Below are 27,412 nucleotides of genomic sequence, written 5' to 3' on the forward strand. Positions count from 1 at the left end.
TACTCATATCATCTGAACTTTCTCAGTTTGTGTTCCCACGCCGACGACCATGTACAAAATCGCGAAAACCGTGCTCTCTGTCTCCCTGACAGCGACGGTGTGCTGGACGCCGGTTCATATGTGATGCAGGCCTCCGGCCCTCCAGCCCCACCTGCCTGTCCTCTGATGGCCTCCCACTCACGCCACATTAAACATTTAAGTGAGGCACTCTGGATCTGTGTGGCACCATCTTTTAGCGCCACCGACCTCAGAGCCCTCACACCGTCTCAAAACACCAGGTGGAAACCTGAAGCGACGGCCACATCGCATTGGTGTGTATGCTCACACACACTCATGCAAAAAGGCAGAATCGGTGGCTCAGAATGGCCTCCTGCGCCGAGAGCAAGACCTGCATGAATCAATATTGATCCCTGGTGTGTGTGTGTGTGTGTGTGTGTGTGTGTGTGTGTGTGTGTGTGTGTCTGCATGTGCATGTACTTATGCAATGCTGCTGCTGCGGGTCACTGTTTGCCTCTCTGCTGCAGTGAGGTGTGACCCAGGGTTGGGTGTATCCCAGCCAGTGCAGTAAAAAAAACAAAAAAAAACAAAAACGCCGCTGTGATGTAAAAAAAACGAGGACATGCCGGAAGTGACGTCACTTCCCCAGGCAGAATAATGACCTGCAACCATCTGAAAGCACATCCACAATGAAGAAAGTGAAAGAATCCAGCAGCATCTCCCGAAATTTTTATTGAGCCTGTCTATTCTCGCGAGATTTCCTCCCCTGCACACACACACACACACACACACACACACACTCCACCATCATCACACCTCCTCCTCCTCCTCCTCTCCCCTGCCCCTCCTTTTCCGTCTCTGCTCCTCTCTATCCTCTTCAGCCTTGCCTGCCTGTCAGAAAGGTGCTCCAGCATTGGAGGCTAGGCTACCCTCCGCCCGGACCCCCTCCTGCACGAGAGCCAGCCGCCCGTCGTACCCCAAGGCTCGGGCTCCGCTCCCCCGCCACCGACCATGGCAACCACCGCTACGTCTACTCGCTTCACCGACGAGTACCAGCTTTACGAGGAGCTCGGGAAGTAAGCAGCGTTACTGTTTGTCTTGTCGTTCCGTTCCGTCACCCCCCCCCTCACCGCCACCAACACCCCCGCAAGCCTTAAATTATTCCCGTTTAGCCCCGTTAGCAAGCGGCGGCAAGCCCGCGTTAGCCTGCGGAGCGTTTTAGCGACATGTCGCGTCATGCTAAATGGGGCTTGTTGTTGTTGTCGTGGTGCAGTCATGCTAAATAGCTAGCGGCTAACTAGCTTCTCCCGCAGTAACGCGGCTTTGACGTTGCTAGCTAACATGCTAGCAGGCTCGTATTGATAAAGCTAGCGAAGCTAGGCTAGCTTTATCAATACTAGCCTGCTAGCTTGTTAGCTAGCCCGCAGTCGTTGCGTCTTTTATTCGCTTAAGGTGATGACGGAGACGGCTTGGTGCTTTCAGAGCGCCCCCCTCCCCTCCTGCGTTCGCCAGCCGGTATTTTCTAGTCCGCCCTCGCCGCCAGCGGGCCCCCCAGAGACGGCCGGGACTTGTGACATTTCACCGGCCCGCGGGGCTGACAGCACGGCGCCGCCTCCGCGGACCAGAGAGGCTGGGGTCGCTGCCGAGCTAGGCCGGCCACTTTTATTTTTTTATTTTTACCCCCCCCCCCCCTGCCACCGCCGCCTCCCCAGCAGCAGCAGCAGCTGCAGATGATTTAAGGAGCCGTGTTGAGTAACGTTACACACCCGGGGGGTGGGGGGGGGGGTCACCGTTACCGAGCCGCGCACTGCGCACACACCCGATCGGTACCGCGGCGGTGCGCACCGGGAGCGCCGGCGGCCCCAGCAGCGACTGGAGGTGGAAGCGGCGCTGACGCGTTTTTCCTCGCTATTGTGATGACGAGCCACTACCTCACACGTTTCATCATCAGCATCTGTCCTCAGCCGGTTTGAAGGCGTTTTCCCTCCGCTGAACCCTCGGAGAGCCGCAGCGGAGCGGGGGGGGGGGGGACGCACCGGCCCTTGATGTCGGTAATCGATGGCACCGATTGCGCACTCGGTGCGCCAGGACGCAGTCAGAACCACAGAGTAAATCCGGATGGATACTTCTCTATATTGACCCCCACCACCACCGCTGCACACACTTCAGCCCCCCCATCCCTGTTTGTTAATGCATTTTGCCCCGTCATAGGTTATTAACGTCAAGACTCGTGCTGCTGTCACCTCTCATTTACTAGTAAATAATTGAAGCTAAGAGCAAAAGAGGAGCAGAGTGCAGCAGTAAGCAGCCCTCCATATGTACACCATCAGGGGCGAGGAAGGCCTCCTCCTCCTCTTCCTCCAGTGCAGCTTGTGAAAATCATGCGTACCTACTTATTCTGTGATGCTCAAAACTTGAACAGCAGCAGCTCGCAGGTGAAAAATACTCAGCGTGTTCGTCTAGATCTGCACAAAACCGCTGAGAGTGGGCAGCAGCTTTATGGCGCATTGTGTGTGTGTGTGTGTGTGTGTGTGCTTTCTTTTCTGCTTGGGCTGGTTTCACCGCTGAACGCTGTTACCTTGTGAATTTATTAAACATTGCCCATTGTTGTGCAGAGATGCAGCCCCCATTCTTTGTGCCCCCGCTGTTGCAAATTGAATTCCTTTCAGGGCTCTCGGCGGGATCATATTGTGTGCCTATCGAAGATTAGCACAAGAACTTGGCCCCCCATCATTCGTAATCCTGGACCCGAGCTGATCTCGGCACTCGTGCTCGAGGAGAAAGTCGTATCGGGTTTACTCAATTTTTTTTTTTAGGCTGTGCGCACTGATTGCAACGACTGTCAAGTGCGTGCATGAAAGGGAGAGCGGTGTCGAGGTTGTCGGCGTGCACAAACGCCAACCGCCGCCTCAGATGTGGATGCAGTCTCAAATGTCACCCTGCATCAGTGTGAAATGGAACTGATTCTTAGCTGTTTGTTCTTTTTCTCAGGGGAGCTTTTTCAGTGGTGCGTAGGTGTGTTAAGAAGTCATCAGGACAGGAATATGCTGCAAAAATCATCAACACTAAGAAGCTGTCTGCAAGAGGTATGCAACGCCACAAACACGCAACGCCACAAACACGCAACGCCACAAACACGCAACGCCACAAACACACATGTGCATGTCTGCTCTGTGGGTTAAAATCATGCTACAGGTGTTTTATATTCTCATGTCTTTCTTTGATTTTAAACGGCAACATTCTTATGAGTCATTTGAATCAACATTAGCCGATTAAAAGAGTTTATTTGGTGATCCTGATTCACAATCGCCATCTCCTGTTTGTGGAGTTTTGCTGGGTCTTTCCTGGTGATTGTGTATCGCCGCTGCTCCAACCGTCATGGAAAACATGCAGAGGAGCGGGAGTTAAATTGTTATCAATAGCCGAGGAAAACTTTTATTCAATCGCTGTCTGCGGGGAGTTCTTATCAGCAACCTCTCGGTGGTTTAATGACCCTTTTTCTAAACACTGTATTGAATAACTCTCAGTCTGTCCTCTGTGGTGTCATTAAACAACTGCTGCACAATGAATTGATCCAGATTTATAAGAAGCTCTCCGCACAGTTGGGACTGAAATAAAACAATAAGAGGGAGGCCGAGCGTGGGACTGTTGCGGTGTCGGTTGTTGCTTTCGTTTTCATTGTGCACGGCTTGTGGTAACGATGACGACAGCTCGTGTCGGCGTGTCAGAACCTCCCCTGGCTTCGGACTGAGATATATAATTTCTCCTTTTTGTACGTGACAAATAAGGCATGCACCTGCCTTCCTTTGTTCCCCGTCTTGCACGCTCTCTCATTACCTCCTGGTTCTCTGCTGGCCTCTCTCCCTCATTGCCTTGTCTTTGCTACGGAGGGGGGATTGGTTTGTATTGAGGCTAATCCACTTATGCTAAATGTATCTCGTCAACCACTAAGACCCCACGGATTCCATAGGCGCCTCTGCTTTGCCCTGTTGTTGTCTATGCCTGATGGCATGTGTAAGTGTTTGTGTGTGTGTGTGTGTGTGTGAGGGCTAATAGAGCATGTCGGCATTGTAAGGCATCTGTGAGTGTGTTGTAATTCTGTTATTGTTCTATCCCTGCCGTCAAGCGTCCACGTAGGGCAGCTTGTGGTATTAATGTCCCTCCGAGGAAAGTCAGGGCTCAGCAGAAAACTCTGAGGCGGGCGGCACATTGTAGGCCTGTGTTTGTCTGTGTTTGCCAGGAGGAGGAGGAGGAGGAGGAGGAGGAAATCTGACAACATAGTCTTGCAAGGAGATCAGTGACACTCCACCCCAGGGAAGAAAGGTGGAAGGAGACCCGATAGAGGAGGGATTGAGGGGAATTTGTGCAAAGAGAAGAATTGCAGTAGGCCGTCTGGTTGACGCAATGTGCGCTGACACGTGCACACACACACACACACACACACACACACACACACACACACACACACACACACATAGGGCGGTCCGGTGCATGAGCCGGCAGCTTGCCTGGTGGGATTTGGGTGGGGTTTATTTTAGCCTGATGGGGCGAGTGTGACCTCACGCGTGGCCTGGTGGGTAAGTCGCTCAAAGCTCTGGTAAACACTGCAGTAATCTGAGGAGGGAGAGGAAGGAAAGAAGGAAGGAAGGAAGGAAATGAAGGCGGTGAAGGACGTGAGGGTGGGCGGTCGCCGGCTGCAACGCTGATGACGCAAACGAACACGTCCTCCATCCAGGAGGCCGAACCTCCAGTTGGGTTTGTTTGTCCCGAAAGCGACAATGTCAGGTGTAGCGTGTGCACAGCACAGGAAGAACATACAACACGTATGTGCAAATACGCATTCATGACACGAATGACAACGCAGAAAAATCATGTCAAGAAAACAAAAACGTGGTCTCAAATGTCAGCCCCACGCAGACGTGTGTGGATAATTCTCACGTGTTTTCAGATCCGTTCACACACGGGTGGATTTACATGTCGTAGAAAAGAGTCCTGTCGCTCCTTTGGGAGGGTTTTTTAAAAAATGTTTTAAATTTTATTCAAATTGCCTGTATCTGTACTTGAAGAAGCTGGACTCTGAGGCCTGTTTTGGATTTCAGCTGCCGTGCCAAGTATAAATAGCAGAACGCTGGCTGACGCGCTGGAGCTGCTAGCAGCTTTAGCACGGCCGAGGAAAGCTAGTGGGACTGCCATATATGAACAAGATTTATGCACCATATAAGTTACCAGCCCTCACATGGCGTACGTCATCACACCACTGTTGGGGACTGATTTCTATCCACGCTGCGTTCAGAGTCCACCCTTTGACCTTTTGACCCCCCGGCTCTGGGCCTGCTTTATCTGATTGGAGGCAGAGCCCAGAATCTGCCCTTCTGTTCCCGAGCGGTGACCCAGAACCAAATGATCGGGATTCAGCTGCTCACTTTGGTTAGATCTGAGTGGGTTTGTTCATGTGTGTGGGGGGGGGGGACCTGAGTGTTTATTTATTCAGATAGCGAAAGACGAGTTTTTGAATATCCGCTGAAAACCCAGTTTCTGTCCGATATAGCTGAGGTTGCCAGGTTCACAATCCTGAGATGTAAACTGTGTGTGTGTGTGTGTGTGTGTGTGTGTGTGTGTGTGTGTGTGTGTGTGTGTGTGTGTGTGTGTGTGTGTGTGTGTGTGTGTGTGTGTGTGTGTGTGTGTGTGTGTGTGTGTGTGTGTGTGTGTGTGTGTGTGTGTGTGTGTGTGTGTGTGTGTGTCAAGTCCTCTCCATCCACCTCAGCTGATGTAAGATGGCTGTAGGTCCGGCCCATGGCAAAGCAGATGGCCAATTAGAGAGCAGCAGGAAGTGGCAGTAATTACCCTCCAGCCCTCTCTTTCCTGTCTCCTTCCACCACACGGCTCTCGCACCAACAAATAAGAAGATTGAATGAATTAGCAAGTGCTGCAGTGATACTGCACCAGGGTAGACGGCTACACACAAACACACACACACACAGGGGAGCTGTGATCCTCCACTAGCAAATGGATGTTTGGTGTAATCCTCCCTCCTCGCTGTCTGTCTCTCCGTCCTGCGTCACTGGGGGTAATCAGGGGCAATCAGGAGGTGCAGGTCGCCCCATATTCGCTTGCTTTCTGTCAGATGAGGGTAATCCATACCTGCGGTAGAACAATAGCGAGGTTGGCGGAAGGTAGCTGCTGTTGGAGCGCGGTAACGTCGGAACGCTCTGCGGAGTTAAAGCCGCTCGGCAACAAGTGTGAGGAAGTGAGGCGAGGATGCTCCCGGAGACGGATCTGGTTCTACTTCCTGTTGGGTGAGACGGGTTTGAGATGAGGCTGAAAGGAATGCAAACACACACACACACGCGCACACACACACACACACACACACACACACACACACACACTGAGTCACACTGGGTCTTTACTACAGTTACACTCGGTGACCTGCTTCCAGAGTAATGGGAGGAAGCCTCCAACGAGGTCATGTGGTTGACATGCCGACATCCCGTACAAACACACGTGTGCTTACACACACACACGCACACGCACACACACACACACACACTGCTCTCGGAGTCAATAAAATCCTCAAACAAGGATGTTGGTATTTGAGGTGAGGTGTGTTGTGTGTTCCTGCTCGCATCCCCTCCCAGCCAGAAGTGCAAATACACTCATGTTTTAATGTCTGGGCCTCACACTAACCAGTTCACACACACACACACACACACACACACACACACACACACACACACATATACACATGCACACACACACACACCTACAGGCTTCCAGGTTCAAACTTGTGCACTGGTTGCCAAACGCAGCAGCGGGCTGCCAATGAGGTTGCTTTCACCGGTGTCTCTTCGTTGGGGGGGGCGGCAGTTTGTCAGCAGGATTACACAAAATCTACGCGATGGATTTCCAGGAAACTTGTGGGGGGGGGGCTCTTTGGCCAGAACAGACTCCATTAAATCTTGGTGCAGATCCAGATGAAGTTTTTTTTGCAAAATGAGGCCTTTTCCCTCCCCCCCCTGTCGGCGTGGGGTTTTTGTGACGTCAGACGTTGATGGTGGATCTCGTCGTCTTCACGGTCGTCTCGGGTGCTAAGTGCTCCCAGCTGCTTTCTAACGTCCTCATGTTTGGGCTTCACGTGACATTCTGTCAGAGTCGCCGCCCCATCCTGCTTTTCCACCTCATGTTCGCACGGATGTTTGTTTTGGCGCCGCCGCCACATCTCAGATATAGAACTGACAGGAGCTCCATTATACATTCATTGCATTCAAAGCAGACCCGTCAGATGGAGATGCTCAGCTGTTACCAGTAACATTAACCAGTGGTTCCAGTTTAACTCTGGGGATGGCTGGATGGAATTAAAGGCGTTCACTCCTGCAGTAACCTTAGATAAAATCATGTTGTAACGCGTTGTCACCGGAGCTCTCATCAAATGTGAAGTATTGCCTTTCAAATGCCACAACACAACCAGAACGACACCCCACGGATCGGCTCGGTGACCCCACATGTTTGACGACACAAGTCTTCATTTGACACAAATATATTTTTGTTTCTTCAAATATTTGCATGAATTTTAACCGTGACCTGTGACTGACGCTCCGCTGGGTTGTTGTCACTCAGTTTTTTGTTTGTTTGTTTGTTTGCGTTGCTGTTGGATTTTGTGCAAAATCTCCTGAATGGACTTCAACCAAACTTTGCTGATTGCCCTCCAGGAACTCTTCCCCACACGTGTCGGGTTGTTGAGATCACGCCACCCGTGTCCTTCTCAGCTGTGTGCTTGAATTGACTTCTATTTGCCTCATGATGTCAGAACACATTGCTGCTCTCTCTGACTGAATCTCTCTTCCTTCAGACCATCAGAAACTGGAGAGAGAGGCTCGGATCTGCCGTCTCCTGAAGCACCCCAACATTGGTGAGTTCATCCGAAATGCTAAAGGCTAAACACAATAGCTGTACCTCCGTTATTGTAAGAATAATCATGATACTGGCTGAAACCCATTGATGTATTCCTCAATAAATAAATTCTCCATCTCGTTTTAGCGTATGGAGATGCCGCTGTGCATTATGGGTATCCGTGTCAGCCTAGATCTTTAGCGTACGGAGCGCGGCGGCGAAGGGTTGCGTTGTTCTGGTGACAGGCGGCTTTATTCTAAGGAAGGCGTCCACAACAAGGAAGTTTGTGGTTATCGGTTTATTATGTTCAGTCCTCCTCGATGCAGTTTCCCTAAAAGTGCTGTGCTGGCATCTCGTCTCATAGCAATAAGTGCTGAGTCGTTACTGGAGAGAAGACGCCACCATCTCTCCTCTGCTGAGTCGTTTTTCATCGCGTGTGGTCGATTTGCGGTCTAATAATGCTGATAGTCATTAGTTTCCCCTTGAGCTCATCACGCCACCAAACGTATTCATCATATATAAATCAGAAACATTAGAGTCGGTTTCATTTCCCATAATAATAATAAGAAAAGAACGATCCAATCAGCGAGCTGCTTGTTTCTGTAATTCATGTTTTTAAAATGTAAACAGGAAACAGATCCAAACTGGACTCGTCAGTCATTTATTTCACTGGTCAGATGGAACCACAGGCTGGACAACACATTTATTTCGGACCGGGTTTAAAGGGGGAAGTGATGTCATCACCGTCTTTACTTGTGCCACGATGCTAACAGCTCAGGAACGCTAGCGATGGCGAGAACGTGAGATTGGTGAATCGCTCGTGCTGCTGATGAACCAGCAGACACTAAAGGATGTTTCGATGATGTCATCAGTCGCTGCCTGATCCGGAGAGATGATGCGCCTCTTTTTGTCAACGTGGCGACGGATGAGAGGAGATGAGGATGTTTCTGTGTCACCTCATGATCATAATTATACAAATTTGTTCGTTCTTCTCTGATGGAGGGGACGAGTGTTAAAGGGCAGAAAGGAGGAGCAGAGCAGCGCCGTCCTAGTTCTCCCATCAGCCCCCCCAGCGTTCATTCGCCCCTCGCCCAGTTCTCCTTCCCTCTCTGTATAGATTTCTCTCTCCCGCTCGTCCTTCACCCCATTTCTTTGACACACTTTGGCATCGTCGGCGTAGAAACTACAGACAAAAGAGCGCTGGAGAAAAACGGGACAGATGGAGGCGAAAGCAGGAGGAGGAGAAGACAGATGGAGGGAGAGTGAGAAGATGGGAGGAGGAGGAGAGAGGAGCCGGTCCTGTTGGTCGCTGCAGGGCGATTCCACTTCATCTTATTAAACCACTGATATTAATTTTACATAATGACTCCCTGACACGAGCGGAGCCGGAACCCTCCGTCACCGTTTTACGCGACAGTGTGTGTGTGTGTGTTGGGGGGGGGTTACTATGTAACCTGGGCGCCGTGATCATGTGACCTCATCGCTGCAATCACGATGAGTCTGTTCCTGAACAAATACTTATCTCCTGTTGTAATCAGGAAGCAGCGCTTTGTGTCTAAACAGAACATTTCCTAGCCTGGTCCCACCCCCACCCACCCAATCTCTGCCCACATCTGCCATGTTTTTATTTTTGTGGCGGGGGGGGGGTGATGTAATGTGTTGTGCAGACAAACAGCTGTTTGACCGTCAATCAGAGCATTTTTTTACAAAATAAACAAGCCAGAAAAGAGGTGAAGGATGATCGGTACGTAACAGTTGCGTCAGCCTGACAGACGGTGATCAGGGCAGAAGGCCCAACGCCGTTAAAGCACCGCTGTGTCACGCTTATTCACTACGCCGTGACATGAATCTGAAGAATGGAATAAAGACCTGTTATGTTCATGTAAGGAGAAGCTATGAAACAAGCAGCTGTTCCGTCTGAACCATTTTTCCTCCACGTAACGGTTTAACATCAGAAATGTTTTCACCTTTCATGATGTGGCGGATAAAAACAATAATACAAGCATAAAAGTTAGTATTTTGCGGCTTTCTTTTGCTTAAAAGTCGTAGGTTCTTCTGTCTCCTCATTGGCTGTTTTCCTCTGCTCAAAGAAACTTTACAAAAACATTTTTGTTTCTTGTTGGTTCTGCTAGCTTGGGGAGTTTCAGTTTAGCGGTAATGTATTCTGTGTTAGCCGGCCCTTTAAGAAGGTGGTCATGTGACCGAGGCAAGCATCTCCACAAGCGTTGAGAGTGACTCAGATGAGACAGATGTGGAGAAGAGAATCCCCTCATTTAAAACTAAACATCATTCAGACCCGGTACCGACTGACCCACGGACCGGTACTGGTCCACGACCCGGGGGTTGGACACCACCGAACTAAAGCATCACTGCAGCATCACAGATTAGCAACTCGTCATCCTGTTGCTATGGAGACGCAGTAGCTCCTATTTAAACACCGATACACAGCTGATGGAATCCAATGCTGCTGTAAATTGTTTCACATATGATATTGATCCTATTTATTATTGGCTGCCATTAGGGTTTATCGGAGCCGGCATGAGATATTGATCAGCTATTGATTCTTTGATCCGATCACTCCTGATGTCACAAGTTAATTTCGTGACTGTTGGCCTGAAATAAAAGCTTTCACATCTGTGAGTCATGGGTTCAATAATAAAGGTGTGTGTGTGTGTGTGGTGTGTGTGTGTGTGTGTGTGTGTCTGTCCTGCAGTGAGACTCCATGACAGCATTTCAGAGGAAGGCTTTCATTACCTCGTCTTTGACCTGTGAGTGTATTCTGTACACACACACTGACATTTTACCCATGCATGTGACTGTGGTGTGTTTGTGTATGCTAACTACATCTCTCCTGCCCCCCCCCCCCACACACACATCCTCTGCACCCCCCCCCCCATTCCCTCTCCTCACAGGGTGACGGGAGGAGAGCTGTTCGAAGACATCGTAGCCAGGGAGTACTACAGCGAGGCCGACGCCAGGTAGACGCCTCACACACACACACACACACCCTCACGTGGCCGATAGCATCTAGCGTGATCCCATCAAACACGTGAACGCTCACCCTCATTTTTAGGAGCGCCAAGACAGGCGGCGCACACACACACACACACACACACACACACACACACAGGGGTGGATGTAATTGGGTTGCTTGTATTCTAGTCAGTGAATGCATCCCCCTGTCAACAAGCACGTCGATATCCTCTAGACACCGCGCTCCATCCTCCCGCCGCATCGCGCCGAAAGCAATCAGCGGCAAATTAAGAGAGAGACGCCAATTTTCAGGACGTATTCATTCTACAAAAAAAATAAAAAGAAAAGACGGTCCGAGCTTCTCCAAAGTGCTGCTTTATTGTGGCGATGGGATTCTGCTCGGGGTTTGAGCTGATGATCGTACGAAAGCCGCCAGAGCGTGTCGCCTCGGATATGCGTGTCTGTCTGTTTGACCTTTGACCCGTTCATCTCTGCAGACACACGACACGAGTCGTACTCAGCCAACACACGTCCCAGTTCCAGCGTGAAACGCGCTCACTTAGCCACAACCGAGACGTGAATGCATTAGCAGCTGAATTGATGCACTATTAATAAAGTCGCTCCTGGGATGGAGACCTGCGATCCAGTTTCCTGATATCGATTTGTTTAAACTGCACTTCTTTAATTACCAGCTGGGTGTAAAAGAGATGCATCTGTTTGTCGTGCAGAAAGAATTTCCGTACTTACGGGACTATAAGTCACTACTTTTTTCCCCGCACGAGCATGAGACAGACAGATGGAAGAGATAACTCGCAGAGGAAGATGCTATCGATGTTTGCGTCATGTGCAAAGCAGACATTTAGCACATCACACACACCCGTTGTGTTGGAAAACACACGAAGAAGGCTGTAAGATGCAGCTTTTAGGTAAAAGGCGATCGACCGGGTTGTGGCAGCAGGGAAGCTGCTGCACGTCAATGAATTGATGTCGAGACGTTGAAGACGACAGCAGGGTTATACCGCCGTGTTACATGCACTGTTCGGAATTAAAATGTTTAAAAATCCTTCTTTGTAAACAACTTATGTTAAAACACCTGCGGCTCATAGACGGGTACGCGCGATAGTCTGGAAATTACGGTATTCGGCATCGATGAAACTGCTTTGTTCTGAATATTTGTTCCAACAGGATTACCTGAAATCTACATCGATGTCTGGATTGAGTCTTTTTTTTTTTTGTTTGGTTATACCATCAATCTGAGACCACAAATACTGAATCTCTGCTGATGTAAATCAGCAGAGATTCAGTATTTACACGGAGTGACGATGTTTGTTTGTCCGTTTGTTAATGAGCTCTATTTAAAGCTCCGTATCCTCTGAAGCCCTCGCTGCTATGCGTTCCTACCCATCATATGTGAAGTTCACGTTCCCTCAATTCAGAGCCGCGGCGTTAATTTTTTTTTCAGTATCAGTCATGTCATGAACAACAATGACACGTTTTCCTCTCTCTCTGTTTGTCCCTTTTCTCTCTCCGTAGTCATTGCATTAGTCAGATCTTAGAGAGTGTCAATCATATCCACCAGCATGATATTGTGCACAGAGACCTCAAGGTGAGTGGCTGCATGTTTCCATGACAACCACGCACTCGCTCACTTACACACACATACACACCTCTGCTCGTGGCCATGGCAACACGCAGATGGCTCTCTGTTTCGCCATCGCTATCTTTTCCTCTGCATTTCTGCCTTCGTCCCTTTTTTATTTCCCGTCTTCCTCCGTCTGTCGTTTCTCAGATTTGTCTTTCCACAAACCTGTGTGTGTGTGTGTGTGTGTGTGTGTGTGTGTGTGTGTGTGTGTGTGTGTGTGTGTGTGTGTGTGTGTGTGTGTGTGTGTGTGTGTGTGTGTGTGTGTGTGTGTGTGTGTGTGTGTGTGTGTGTGTGTGTGTGTGTTCTCGTCGAGTACAGACATGGTGAGTCACGTTCGGTCTCACCTACGGCAAGGGAAAGACAAGGACTCAAAATGACACATATGCACATAAAACACGTGTGTGTGTGTGTGTGTGTGTGTGTGTGTGATGAGAGGGGCGGTGGAGGCGCAGATAAACCTTGGGAGTTGCCAGGACAACCCATGTGACATCACACTACCATTAGAGCAGCGGGGTGGGGGGGAGGGGCTTTAAGTGTCCCAAATTGCTGATAGGCTCAAATCCGAACAGCAGAGGAAGACGGCGTCGCTGCAGCCTCCAGTTTTTATTGGTCAACAACAACAACAATAATTAGAATAATATGAGTTTAAATTCATGCGTTTTAAAGCAGAAACTACAAGGAATGGGAAAAACCATGTCAGAAGCGGGGGAGGGGGTTATCTGAGACACGTGTGGGCGTCTTTTGTATATGTGTGCGCCGCGTGTCGCACGCCGCCGCCCGTCTGATTTGTTGGCTGTTTCATCCTGAGTGGGCTTTTAGGGTTAGGGTTAGGCCATTTATGTCCCACTGCCCAAACACACGCCGCCACACACACACACACACACACACACACGCCGCCACACACACACACGCTGCCACACACACACACACACACACACGCTGCCACACACACACACACACTCCGCCGCTCTAAGCGCTCGTTTCCATTCAGCATGCAGTCTGCAGCGCTGCCTAAACGACTCCCGGACGGTTTCTATGGCTACCAAGCCGTGCCCATATAAGGCGCTGTGGAGATTCTCCACCAAGCAAGCAACCAACCCATCCTCTCCTCCGTCTTCCATCGCTTTTCTCACACCTTTACCCCCACCCCCACACAAGCTGCGCGGAGCACATCAAATACGAGTCGTCCTCACGACGGCGTTACGTGAAGCCTGTCACTATCCGTCTCTCACTGTCGTGATCCCTCGTCCTACATTCTGCTTCACCGTGTGTTTGTGTGTGTGTGTGTGTGTGTGTGTCTCCCAGCCTGAGAACCTGTTGTTGGCCAGTAAGATGAAGGGAGCGGCGGTGAAGCTGGCAGACTTCGGCCTCGCTATCGAAGTGCAGGGAGACCAGCAGGCTTGGTTTGGTAAGGAAAACACAAACACTGGCCGCTCTGTGTGGGTGAGAAGCGCTGTGCTCATACAGGGGGGGGGGGGGTATTCACGCAGCAGGTGTGATACCTGTCATGAGTGTGTGCATGAATGTCACTTTGAGGCTCAAAATCCCCTCTTCTGGTTGGTTGGTTGACAGGTTTCGCCGGCACACCTGGATACCTGTCCCCCGAAGTCCTGAGGAAGGACCCCTACGGCAAGCCGGTGGACATCTGGGCTTGTGGTGCGTCTCCAGTCTCACCAGTCAGATGATGAATTTGCATAAACGACGCCCGGTGACGCGCCGTGTGTGTTTTCCGTGCAGGTGTCATTCTCTACATCTTGTTGGTGGGATATCCTCCCTTCTGGGACGAGGATCAGCACAAACTCTACCAGCAGATCAAAGCAGGAGCGTACGACGTGAGTGTGACTGGGGGGTGCAGTGCGTCTCACCGGGTGGGGGTGGTGATGGGGGGGGGGGGCGCAGTGCAGCGGTTTGCTCAGCAGTTTTTGAATGTTTTAATAGCGTCCAATCGAGAGCCGGTCCAAAGCTATTGATCCTATCAGGACCTCCCTGACGCATTGCAGAGGGGTGTAGTGGGGGGGTGGGGGTCAGAGATGGGCTGTCTGAGTCTCTGATTAATCACATCACTGTGTCCTGACCGAGGGAGGGGGTGTCTGGCAGCCTGTTGATCTAGAATTCATCTTTAAGCCCTGAAGCATCAGTTTGGATTCATCACATCAGCTGAACTTTTTAGGTCACATGACACGATAACCGCCCCGCCCCCCACATCTGATTTTTTTCAGTTCCCGTCCCCGGAGTGGGACACGGTGACTCCAGAGGCGAAGAACCTGATCAACCAGATGTTGACCATCAACCCGGCCAAGAGGATCACAGCCGAACAGGCCCTCAAACACCCCTGGGTCTGCGTAAGTAAAACGGGGCGCCCTAACGCAGCGCCGCAGCCTGAGAGTCGTTGATGCTTCTCGTAGATTTGGGTTTAACTCTGTTTCCTCTTTGCAGCACCGCTCCACAGTGGCGTCCATGATGCACCGACAGGAAACTGTGGAATGTCTCCGCAAGTTCAACGCTCGCCGAAAACTCAAGGTGATAAAAACCACCTCTGTATTTATCATCAGCTGTCCTCACTGGGTCAGATGTAACTAATACATGTAACTAAATGTAAGTTAATGTCATGTAAAATAAATGTAACTGCTCCTCAATGCTAAATAACTCTGAATTTATTACTTATTCAAGTTACAAACATTAGTTATGCAGAAAAAAATGTTTCCTTGTTGCTCTTTTAATTTATCAGGTTATTAAACCCACAGAACTCCATCAATCAAGGATCAAACTATCAATCAATAAAGAAAAATAACATCAAACACAAGTTAGGACGTTAACTTTGTTCAAAAATGTTTTTGTCAAAGTAAAAATTAGCTGAATTACTGCATTGTGGGAAATGTAGTTTTGGTCACTTTTGACCTATTTATTTTTTGACACCTTTTTTGCTCTGGCGGGCCACATTTGGCCCCCGGGCCTTGACTTTGACACATGTGTCCTAAATCCATGCTGTCTGATGAGTCATGGATTCTTTCCTGTCACGTCATTTTCGTTTGAGGTGCGTTCCACAACACGTTACCGGACACGTCATAGTGATATTCTTATTTATCATGTTTTTTGAATTACGGATTTGTTTGTTCTGTTTATGACGGAGCAAACAAACCTTCGTCCCGCTCTGGATTTAGCTGCTGAAAAGAACCGAAGGCGCCGCCGTCAGAACGGCAGAAAAGATTAAAAAAGTAATTGTCCCATTTAGAAACGGAACGCGGCGTAAAGCCTGTTAAGTAAAACAGAAGTGCCTCGCCTCGTTACACCTCCCTCACTTCTCTCTCTTTCTCCTCGTCTCCTCCAGGGAGCCATCCTCACCACCATGCTGGTGTCCAGAAACTTCTCAGGTGGGTGTGCACTTCGCCCTCAGCTTCCCACGCTGCACATGCACAGGGAGAGGAGGAGGAGGAGGAGGAGGAGAAGGAAGGAGGAAGGAGAGTGAAAAGAGTCCTCTGCACCTCCTTTAACCCCCACCACAAACACACACACACACACACACACACACACACTCACCCACTCATCCTCAAAATAATTTGTGTTTGCTTCCACTCAAACTGATTTATTGTGACTTTTCCTCCGAGTCGCGGTTGAAGTAAAGTTTTGATAATGGATGGAAATATAATGATGTCATGTTCAGATTTAAATGTGGGTGTCCGTTACGTCCTTGTCCATGCTAATGTATCTCTCCCTGTTTGTGTGTGTGTGTGTGTGTGTTTGTTTGTGTGTTTGTGAGAGTGTGTGTGTGTCCCTCTTCTCTGCTGCCTATGGAGCTTTTCCACGTATGAGAGAGGGAAGCCTAGACTTTTAAGAGTTTTTCATGATGGGAGGGGGGCAAGTGTGGTGCTGAGAATCTGTGTACTCAGAGTGACTTTTATTTTGAAGCCTCGTTCTCAGCCACTTGATTGGTCAGTCGATTGGCTGATGATGACTTCATCCCTGGACCCAGGAAGCCACAGGAAGTGCATCTTTTTCTTTCTGTTCCGGAATCCCGCCCTCCCCTCGGCACGCGCCTGTCGCTTCCTGGGCCCACGATTGGAGGAGTGTGAAGATTTGCATAAATTTGCACAGCCCCTCCCAACTGTAGCATTTCTGTCCAATAGTGGGCCGGCAGCATACCAACTCTGCTGCTGCCGCCTCCTCCACGGCCTCACTGGCTCAGGAAGGTACGTCCCAGAGACACGCCCATCCTCTCCACACACAGCAACTGGTCCATAGGGCAGGGGTGGGGTGAAGGGCCCCCGACCCCCGCGTCATCACCCTCAGACTCCCGCATGCAGCCTCTTCATGGACATTCACACACACACACACACACACACACACACACACACACAGGCATGCGTACTCACACACCAGTGGAGTCGTTGGTAGTCTTGCGGTGTGTGTGTTGACACACTTCTGCACATCAGCATCACTTATAATGGATTTAACCTGCACTACATTAACACCCCCATCACCACTCACCCTCGACCTTTAACCCCACCACCACCACCATCACCCCCCCCCATTCCATCTCCCAAACGCGTCAGGCCGTCACTCCTAGAGCGCTCCATCCATCCTGACTTCCAGCTGACCCCCCCACCCACCCACGCCCCTGTGATTCCCTCCCCGGCTCAGGAGCTCGGAGGACGGACACAAGGCGTACAGGGGGGGGGGGCAGGGGACGAGGAGGGGCATGTATCCTGGGGCTGGGAACTGACACTGCAGGGGGGCCGGCAAGAGCTGGGTTGGCGTGCTGCCATCGTCCGACCTGGGAGAAAACGGGTGGGGGTGGATGTTTGGGGAGGAGGTGGGGGGAGAGATGGTGGTCCGAGGCGGATGGGGGGGGGGGACGCGGCTGCTGGATTGTGCTGAACTTCCTGTCCGGGCCCCCCCTTCCTGATGCCTGTTTTAGTGCCTCTTTATTTTGAAAGCGCTAAAATCCTCTTCCTCCTCCTCTTCCTCTTTCTGGGGGGGTGGGGGAGGGTCGGGTGGTGAAGGTCGGCGATTCCGATGGTGGCTCCGTGGATGGAGAACGTTTAGACAAGGCAGTGTAGAGCAAACGGGATTCCCTCACGCTTCCAGGGGGGTCCCCTTTGCTCTGCAGTGGATTTTAAAAATCCCTCAGGCAGAATGAAGGTGTGAAAGGGGAGGGTCCCCAGGGGAAGTGGGTGTGGCTACTGCGATGTGTGACTGTTGCCCTGAGTTTTTCCGGGGGTGTTTGTGCTGGTTGATTGTCAGCTTAAAGCCCTCCAATCGGGGGCTTCCTCCCTGAGACGGGACCGGGTTTCCTGTTTGTAAGTTCATGTGACTCAACATGTGACATCATCGCTTCAGACGGGACGCCGCAGTTCTTTTTTTGTTCAAATCTTTATTTGTATTTTGTCCCTGATGATGACATTCACCTCTATCCACAATCCTGGCACTCCCCCCCCCCCCCCCCACTATCAAGCTTTCTTGCACATTTCTGCAGAGTTTGGCTAAAGCAAGTTGGAGTTTTGCTCGTAATCCTGACTTTTAAATGAACTTTTGGTTAAAAAAAAAAAATATTTGACTTTAACTCTTTCCTGTCTGCTTCGGAGACGGTCTCTGCCTTGCTGCCTGTTCGCATGCGGGTGTCCTGTGTGGTTTTGAAATCCTGGGACACGCCACTTCACACGCTTCCTAATCCGTCCTCCTTTTTATTTATTTTTTCTGTTCGAGCCGCTTCCTCCCTTTGCGGATCATTTTGACTCCGCCCCTTCCTGTCACCTGACACCAGGAACATCCTGCCGAGCAGCAGCGGCAACCGGCGGCGAAGGACGCGGTTTAGGGAGCGTCTGAACACGGCGTCCCAAAGCAGCCGTCACCACCTGATGGCTGTCAGGTTCTTCAGACGGATTTTTTGGGGGGGAAGGGGGTCTAAATTATCAGCTCTCCTTTTCCTGGTTGTGGAATGAAAATATTCTTTTCCTCTATTTATTTATGCATTTATTTATTTTCTTGGATGCTGCATGGCTGGACCGAGATAGAAGCTGCACATCGACAGTCAGATTTAAGGAGCATGAGTTTTCTGCCGTAAATGCTGTAACCTAATCTCCATTCTCTTGTAATGAAATGCTAAGGCGCTCCCCCCCCCTCTCTCTATCTTTTCTGCCCCCCCATCCCCTCTCCCATTTTCTTTTTTGGAAGGTAAGAATCCCACCATCCAACCCGAGACGCTGCGTGTCGGTAGAGCATTAAAGGAAAGGAAGCAACAGAGAGGGAAAGTGACTCGAGGGGAAGGGGGGGGGGCGTTAAGAGAAATCAATAATTTACATTAACCCTGCTCATCGCCGTCAGAGCTGAGTCTGACCATCACTCTCTTTTTAGGTCTGCGGGGGTCGTCCAGTCAGGAAATGGACAGGAAGTTTACTTTCCTCTCAGGTTTCTCTCTTATCGCCCGACGGCGTTGAACGGATTACCATCATTTAGTCGACGTTATCCTCCAGCATCAGTCTAGATTTCCTGTCGTAGAAGCTCTGGTGTTTGGGGGGGTGGGGGGTGGAGGGGGTTAGTTTATTCTACTGTGTCAGGGCGTAGAAAGGGCCTCGTGGCTGCTGTGGTCACCAGTAAAACTCTACCTGTTTCTCTCCCTTTCTATCCTCCTCCATCCTGTTTTTTTTACAGCATGCAAAAGTTTACTCAACAAGAAGTCAGATTCTGCTAAGGTAAGGTCGTCTCCTCGTTTTTCTGCCCCGCGTCCCTCCGTCCTTTCTTTCTCTCTCTGCCTGTCGTTTACTTTTCCTTGAATTACACCTAGAAAGAAAAAAAAAAGATCATCTAAAAGTATTGTTTCCCAAACTTCCTGTTTATTTGAAGACTCGCACCTCAAGGCGTGTTTTTAGATCGGCGGGAAACCTCCTGCAGATTCTCGTCTAATTACTTCTCCATGTTGGTTTTGACTCCTTCACCTTCAGTCGCTCTCATCCGGAGCGTTTCACCGCTCTCTCTCTTTTCTCTCCATCATTCTCCGCCGCTATTAAGCGTCTCTCCTCCGCCTCCTGCCTCCTTTTTCTTTCTCCTCCCCCCTGCCCCTGGGGGTCTCTGCGCAGTTAAGTGGCGGAGGCATAGAGAGTTAGTGAGGCAGTTAAAAGGATGATCTAGAGGCCATTGTGTGGCAATAAACCTCTCATTTACCCTGTTGCCTCTCAGCAGCCTGGGAGCCTTGACCAACATTAGCCCCATTCACTACAAAGACGTTTAATTCTAATGCATCTGTGTGTGTGTGTGTGTGTGTGAGAACGTGTGTGTGTGTGTGTGTGAACGTGTGTGTGTGAGTGAGACGCACGTGTTCACCATGAGTGTCTGACTTCTCGTCCCAGCCTTCTACCAACAACAGTAAGAACAGTATAGTGAGCGCCATCAATGCCCTGAAAGACACCAACATGGCAACCAACACCCAGATGGTACAGTAGGCCGCCGCAGTGCTCCCCCCCCATTATCCATCCCCAATCCACCCCCCAGTAGTCGCATAAGTCTTCATCTGCCATCGTCTTAGTCGCTGCTTGTCATCCTTCATCTGTCATCCAGAAGTGTTGCCCCCTCCCACCCCCAACCCCCCCCCCACGACAAAAAGCTGCACATGTTGCTCCAGAACCAAAGCAGAGGAAGAACTTTCTGATTGGACGCGCCTGTGCACCTTTTTGACCCGTCGGGAGCATGAACCTGTGTGTCGGGCAGCGGCGGCGGAGCTTCCTCACGCCGTCGCGCCGCTGATGTTCAGTAGAGCGTGTGGTCGGGAGTGTGGTCGTGTTTGTCCCCCGCCCCCTTAAAACGTCACGTCTGTCCTCTCCATCGCGTCGCCGTGGCATCCTTTCCACACTGCCTCCATCGCTCCATCCTCTGTCAGCATGTTGTGGTTCAGATCGACGGCATGCGCCGCGTCGCCCGCGGTTACGCCTGTCGTCTCTTCTGGTCAGCTGGGTCAGTTTCATAGATCCCATGGTAATCAATAAACCCGACAGGTGATATTACATCACTTCCTGGTTCTTGTTGGACGTAACCTGACCAGGAAGGGTGTGTGTGTTTAGTTTAGTCAGGACGTCCCGTCGCTGAGGTTAGCTCTGGGGTTGTTAGGATTTGCCGGACTAACTGCCCTCTTTTGCCCCATCCCCTTGCAGGAGTCTCAGAGCACGGTGGTGCACAACCCTCCCGACGGAGTCAAGGTGAGTCTCGGCTCTGCTGGGCGCCGGATCTTTGATTAAATGGGTTCTGACTCCGTCTGCGTCCGACAGGGATCCACGGAGAGCAACGCCACCAACGACGAGGAGGAGATGAAAGGTAGGAGAGGTACTCGCCTTTCCTCCGCCCCCTTCCTCGGCTCGGCTCCGCCCCCTTTTTTTCTGTCTCCCATCCAGTGGAGTGTGTGTGTGTGTGTGTGTGTGTGTGTGTGTGTGTGTGTCTCACGTTGTCACCTGTATGCGTGATGTGTGTGTGTGTGTGAGCGTGTGTGTGTGTCTCACGTTGTCACCTGTATGCGTGATGTGTGTGTGTGTGTGTTCTAGCGGACAGCTCGGCTGTGAGTCAGAGCAGCGCCACAGAGGAGATGCCCCCACTTCTGCCCTCACCTCAAAGCTCACCTGCCAGTAAGTGTGTATCCATGGCAACCAGAAACCTGATGGTGGCCACTGGCGAGGACCTAACACCCCCCTCCCCACTCACTCACCCCCACCCTGGCTGTTTGCAGTGACAGCAGTGATGTCTGACACCTCTGAGCTCCTCACTGACCCACCAAGCTCCTCTTGAGGGTTCCCACCGGGTCTGGCCCCCGCAGAACTTCAGTTTTTAAAAATAAAATTCAAAGTAGATCAGATTGATTGATTACATATATGATCATTAGTGTTTAGGTGGACATCCGTCTTATTTTTAGTTTATTTTTATAGTGTGTGTCCATGTCGCTCCAGAATAAACTGTTAAGAACCTTAAAGGTCTGGTTTCCAGGTGGCGGGGGCCCGTTGACCTTCTAAATCAGTGAAAGTTAAATATTTTTTTGCATCAGCGTCGCCGTGGGAACCCTGGCTCTTGCGTGTGTGTGTGTGTGTGTGTGTGTGAGTGAGTGTGTGTGTGTGTTGCATCCTCCCCTCGTCCTCCTGATGTGACGGCTCCAGCTGGACGAGGCTTTTGCTCACCTGAACCGGCCATCACCGTGTTCCACAGGTTCCTCCTCTTCCTCCTCTTCCTCACCTCTTTATTCTGTTACCTCCTCTAATCCTTTATCTTCATCCCCGTTTCTCCTGTCTGCGACGTTATCTTTCCTCCTTTCTCCCTCTAATCTCTCCTCCTGACCTCCCGTTCTCGCCTCGGACGCACCTGCCCCTTCCAGGAGCGTCTGATCCCCCCCCCCCTCGCTTTAACTCACTCCGGCTGCCGTTATCCACCCCTTCTTTCCTCGACGGATTCGCTCTTTGCTTCGGGTCGTCAGACGAGGGTTTCTTAACGTTCAGACGTGAGCAGGGCGGACGGCGAAACCTGAGATCGCTTCCAGCGGCCGCGTGCCATCAGCTTCAGTTTTTACTGCATGCTCTGTGTGTGTGTGTGTGTTCATGTGTGTGTGTGTGTTCATGTGTGCGGACCATCACGTATACGTTTCTGTCATCCATCCACACGTTTGTGTTTGTTGATCACCCCGTTGTGTGTTTCAGTTCCTCCGCATGACGTAAAGCGCATGGCATGGAACAGCACAGGCAACAGCTCCTGCCCCGACTCTGAGCTCTCACAGTCCTCCATGCCCGCCGCTCCTCTAGGGGGCAACTCTGTCCCCGCTTTAAACAACACGAAGCAGAGTAAGGACACAACTCAAACCCCGCATCACCCTCCGCCCAGCTGTCGGGACGCTCTCACCTCCTTCCGCTCCGCGTTCTCCTGTCGAATCACCGACAGCAGCCGGTTTGAAGCGAGTTCCCATCCGGTAGACGTTATTTTAACTCGTCTGCTAGCGGATAGCAGAACTCCACAAACAGTCTGAGTTATTGTTTGATTTTTCTTTTTTTGAAAAGGCGACTTAGTGAATGGATTTAAGTAAAATAAGACTTTTTATATCAAGTAAAGATAAAGACATTTCCAGTCAATAGATGTTTCTGGGAAAAAAACATTGAATTTAAGGCGATGGAATTGTAGCAGGAACATTTTCTGTGTCGTTAAAATTCCTGATCGTTTGTGGTTTTCATGAGTGAAGGTGCTCCTTATGAGATCCTTTTTTTATTTTATAGAATAATCATCTGTAATGGAGCTGCTAGAATCTTTCCTACGGGATCGTCTTATTAAAATCGGGACGCTCCGCCCAGTTTTGTTGTGATTCCTCAGCTCGTGTTGTTGCGGCGGCGGCGTGTGCGCTCACGGTCCAGGGGAGCGTTTAGTCTTGGTCGGATGGGTGGAGGCGGTCGTCGTGGAGACGAGGAAGAACAGAGGCAAAACGTGACTGGCGTTCTGATGCGATGTTGACCCGCCGTCGTCGCCGCCCTCTTGTGTGTCTCTGCAGCTCGTAAGCAGGAGATCATCAAGATAACGGAGCAGCTGATCGAGGCCATCAACAACGGAGACTTCGACGCCTACACGTGAGTACGGGAAAAGTCACGCGTGTGTCAAACAGGATGTTTCTGTCACGTCCTGAAAACGTCCTCATCTTCTCCCCCGCCCTCCTCTTCCTCCTCGCTGCGGACTCTCAGGAGGATTTGCGATCCTGGACTCACCTCGTTTGAACCCGAGGCCCTGGGGAACCTGGTGGAGGGCATGGACTTCCACAAGTTCTACTTTGAAAACCGTGAGTCTCAGGACTGGGGGGGGGGCAGTTTTGGGAAAATGTGTCTTTTGACCTGATGGGTCTTTTCTGTCTGTTAAAGCGCTTTGAAATGTCTGCTGATGTGTTGAAGCGCTATATAAATAAAGGTTGATTGAATGATTGATAGATTATCAACATGCCTCCAAAAACGATGCAAAAGCTAGAGAAAAACAGAGTGATAATGAGTTGGTTTCTTTAACAAAACAAAAGTTAATGAAGAAAGAGATGGATGTTACTACAGATGTTACTACAGATGTTACTACAGATGTTACTACAGATGTTACTGAAATGTGTGTGTGTGAAGGTGTCCACAGGAGAATATATTAAAGACAAAACTATTGAGTGAAAACCAAAAGTTTAAAAAAAAAAACCTTTATTACATCTTTATTTCTAAAACTTTTTTTAATGATGACCAGACTTTAACATGTTGATAAAACTAATATATAATTTCCCCCTTTTTTTTCTTTTTACTTAAACAGTTAATAGAAATAATGAAATTAACCGTTTTAGTTTTTATATTGTACTATTGGCTAAATTCAATCCTTGCGTACGCGTCTACCGTATATTCTGTCATTACTTATGGGATGTATAAACGTCATGTTGCGATGCACAAATTTTTCTTGAAGCGCATCCCATGATGCACTACTTTCTGGAGGTAAAATGAACTCTGGCTCACAGATAAATTCCCTCCGTTCTGTTTTTTCCTCCAGTGTTGAGCAAGAACAGCAAGCCGGTGCACACCACCCTGCTCAACCCCCACGTGCACCTGATCGGCGAGGACGCCGCCTGCATCGCCTACATCCGGCTCACGCAGTTCGTGGACACCACCGGCCGCCCTCGCTCCAGCCAATCAGAGGAGACCAGGGTGTGGCATCGTCGCGACGGCAAGTGGCTGAACGTTCACTTCCACTGCTCAGGAGCGCCCGCTGCACCACTGCAGTGATCAGGTGTGTGACCAACACACACACACACACAGAAAAGTAAGCAAAGCATCAACTAATATGCTCCTCTCCCCCCCCCTCAGTGGTCCTGAGCCTCCAGACTACTGGAGCGTGTGTTTTGGGGGGCAGTTTTTTTCAGCGAGCGTGTTTCGGAGGCGCCGTCGTCCTCCGCACGGATTGGCTAAGCGGCAGGAGCCCGGCCGGGCAAGATCGCATCCCTCTCCACGACACCAACCAATCCTGTCCCCCCACCCCCCTCCACCTTTGACCTGCTGGGGGCCGGCTGAACACGAGACACCGCCCCCCATGGGATGATGCATGCATCTGGCGCCTGAAACGGAGGGCGCGTCTTTGCCCTCCCGTCCCTCCCCCTGGCAGCCATCTTTTTTCTGCCCGCGCGAGACGAAGGCGTCCGGCGTGAGGAGAGGATTAACAGTTGAACTTGTGACAGTTTATGAGTATGAGTTAATGAATATGTGTAAATTATGACTAGATGTTCCAGAAACCACCAAAACCCGACCGAGCATTTACCCCCCCCCCCCCCCGACTATCTAAACCAGGAAGTAGACGCCAGCGTGAGCTTAGCGGCCGACAGTTTTGGACGCGTTATTTGGCATTCTAGGCGGCGCCGGGTCGGACGTGTTGCGCATCCTCATCCGGACGCTGGCATAAAGATGCGGGGGGGGTGAACCCCCCCCCACACACACTCCACCTCCCTCCTCTCCATCGTCTGAATTGTAGAGGAGGAATAAAAAAAATTTAAAAAATCAAGTCGACTTAGAGAACTTGATGGCGAGACGAAACTTGATATCAAAAACATGAAGCACCAAAGTGTAGAACTTTAGGCTTTTTTATGTGTTTTTGTTTGTGTGCTTGTTTTTTGTTTTGTTTTTTTCCACAACTGAACGGGGGGAAAAAATCGTGTTATGGTGGGATGAGGGTGGGCGGGGCTTATGTGTGGTGGGAGGGGTTATCTGATTTGTTGTGTTTTTAGCGTCTTGTTTCCCTTTTTATTATTTTTTTGTGTTCCTGTGAATAAACGCGAGCCTCTTTTTTTTTTTTTTTTCCGGACTGACCTTTTATTCAAGGCTCTGTTTTTTCTCCTTTTTTTTTTCTTCTTTTTTATTTTTAAAAAAGCGGTTTTTAAAAAGAGGGATTTTAATCGTGCGACTTGACACGTGTTCGCACGTTCCTGTTGTCGTGTCTGTACAGTTGGGGGGGTGGGGGGTGGGAGAGGGTAAAGGCGTCTGCGTTTTGCATGTTCGCCCGCCACCTCTCCCCTCATTCGTCCCGCCCTGACTTCCTCCCCCCCACCCCGTCTTTAAACCATTCCCCTCTTTTAACCCTCCCATCCCTCTTCTGTGTATTCTGAAGGGCCTGGTGTGTTTATAAGCACTGTGTGGATCCAGTGTGTGTATAGATATATGTAGAAAAGTGTAATATATGTACATGTATCTAAGAGACACTCATCCTGTGCATCTGGGCATGACCTGTGACCTCCCACCCACCCGCCCCAAACCCGTTTAGGTGCAACATTTTCCTCACAGATCTCACTTTGCTTTGACCCTCGTTGAACTTCTTCCTTAAAGTATTGACGACTTGGGATGATTGGTGGCTAGCGCCACGCCCACCTGGGCTACCAGCTGTGGCCCCCACGGCTGTAAGACTGTTTCCTGAGGGAGGAGGGGGGGGGGATCTTCATCGTACCGTCCTTATCTTCTGATCCCACAATGCTGTGAGCCATCTTTACATATCTCACACACACACACACACACACACGCCTGGTGGTGTGTTTAGGCTCTGTAACATATCTCGCACCACCGCTGTGTGACCACGGTGCCACCCTCACTGTGCTGCTCAATTGTCTCCATCCATCCGCGACCGTCGTATCTTAAACCCCGCCCCCTTCCCCGCTGTGAGGCCCCTCCCCCTCTCCTGCTCTTGAGATGTTTATTTGTACCTCTCTCTGTCGTTTCTGTGTTCCCGTGTTACTGGTTTGAGTTTTTTGCCGTCGTCGCCGTTGCTGTTAAAACTTTTTGTCGTTTGGTAATTTTTGCCGATCTGCCAAGCTGGAGTTCTGCACTCTCTCCCTCTCGCACACACACACACACACACACACACAAGGAAAAAGGGAAAACAGGGAGGAGGTAAAGACAACACGAAATTTCAGCGATCACAGATTGATCAGGATTAAGTTATTTATTGATCTGCCCTCGGTGTTTTTTTTTAAATCGTGCCTGCTCAGTGGAGAGTTTCCTAAGGCGTGAGAGACGGGTCTTGTGAGCTTGTCGGCGTTCCGCGGCCTCCGCCGCGGGAAGCGGGGAGCGGGAGAAATAGTTATATGCATGTTTCAGTTACGCATTTCTACAGTGTACCTACCTGAATAAGGATGGAGCTAGTGTTAATATATGATATTTGCATCTTTTGAAATAAGACTTTCATCCATCCAGAATGTTGAATAGGTGACATGAAAAACACAAAAAAAGAAAAAGCTAAATTTCAAAAAATATATATATATTAAAAAAAAAAAAAGGATTCAGGAGCCGTAGCTTGGTTATGAGGCCCTCGATGTTCGCGTTTTCCCTGCGTTGTAATGATATACTATTGGGCTGCGCTTTCTCCCCAGCCTTCACATGGATGCTGGAGTTTTTTTGCATGATCATGATGTACAATGAAATACAAAAACCATGAATTGACGACTATCAAGTGTTTGTCTGAGTGTTAGTTGGTCTTCATCATAACTTTGTTATTCTTCGAACTTGGATCTTGAAAGTATTTAATAAAAATACTATTTCAGCACTGGTTTGTCTCCCCAGACTCCTTTATTCTCCCATCGCGTTCCCTTTTAGCTTTTTGTCGTCGTGCCGGAACATTTTTGTACCCCCCTCCAACTAGAGAGAGGTACCCATTCCCTGAAAACGCCATCCATCTTCACTCAGACCAAGCAAGCTGCCATAACAGCGAGGTGTTTACCCCGGCTGCGGTTTGACACCATGGTTTCTGAAACGATTGTTTCCCTCGCACCTGCAAGCTCCCCTTTTTTGGTCAGCGTATTTCTTGACATTTCCAGCCTGGATTTATGCCGTTTCATCCGTCTCGACTTGAAAGCACCAAATTTGGAGCTCATGGAAATATTCACCTCACATCTCCTGATTGTGTAACGCAGCAACA

The 27,412-nt window shown here is 50.0% G+C and overlaps 1 protein-coding gene across 10 annotated transcripts; it reads left to right on the top strand.

The window, feature by feature from the left end:
- The first annotated feature begins 802 nt into the window (after positions 1–802).
- LOC137588127 (calcium/calmodulin-dependent protein kinase type II subunit gamma) lies at positions 803–27,043 on the top strand. 10 transcript variants are annotated; one of them, XM_068304965.1, is made up of 23 exons: positions 803–1,073; positions 2,989–3,083; positions 7,847–7,906; positions 10,601–10,655; positions 10,800–10,865; positions 12,394–12,466; positions 13,808–13,910; positions 14,075–14,158; positions 14,240–14,334; positions 14,722–14,844; positions 14,939–15,022; positions 15,831–15,873; positions 16,627–16,689; positions 19,151–19,191; positions 19,846–19,929; positions 20,644–20,688; positions 20,758–20,812; positions 21,028–21,108; positions 22,165–22,305; positions 23,001–23,076; positions 23,188–23,282; positions 24,011–24,247; positions 24,325–27,043. In XM_068304965.1, the coding sequence occupies exons 1-22, from the start codon at positions 1,009–1,011 to the stop codon at positions 24,241–24,243; spliced, it is 1,860 nt and encodes a 619-aa protein (XP_068161066.1). In that variant the 5' UTR covers positions 803–1,008; the 3' UTR covers positions 24,244–24,247; positions 24,325–27,043. The 10 variants fall into 10 exon arrangements, with proteins under 10 accessions (XP_068161066.1, XP_068161067.1, XP_068161069.1 ...); XM_068304966.1 differs by having other exon boundaries at positions 20,758–20,803; XM_068304968.1 differs by lacking the exon at positions 19,846–19,929.
- Positions 27,044–27,412: the final 369 nt, after the last annotated feature.

This window comes from Antennarius striatus, chromosome 21 (genome assembly GCF_040054535.1).
Source record: "Antennarius striatus isolate MH-2024 chromosome 21, ASM4005453v1, whole genome shotgun sequence".
Classification (NCBI taxonomy): Eukaryota; Metazoa; Chordata; class Actinopteri; order Lophiiformes; family Antennariidae; genus Antennarius; species Antennarius striatus.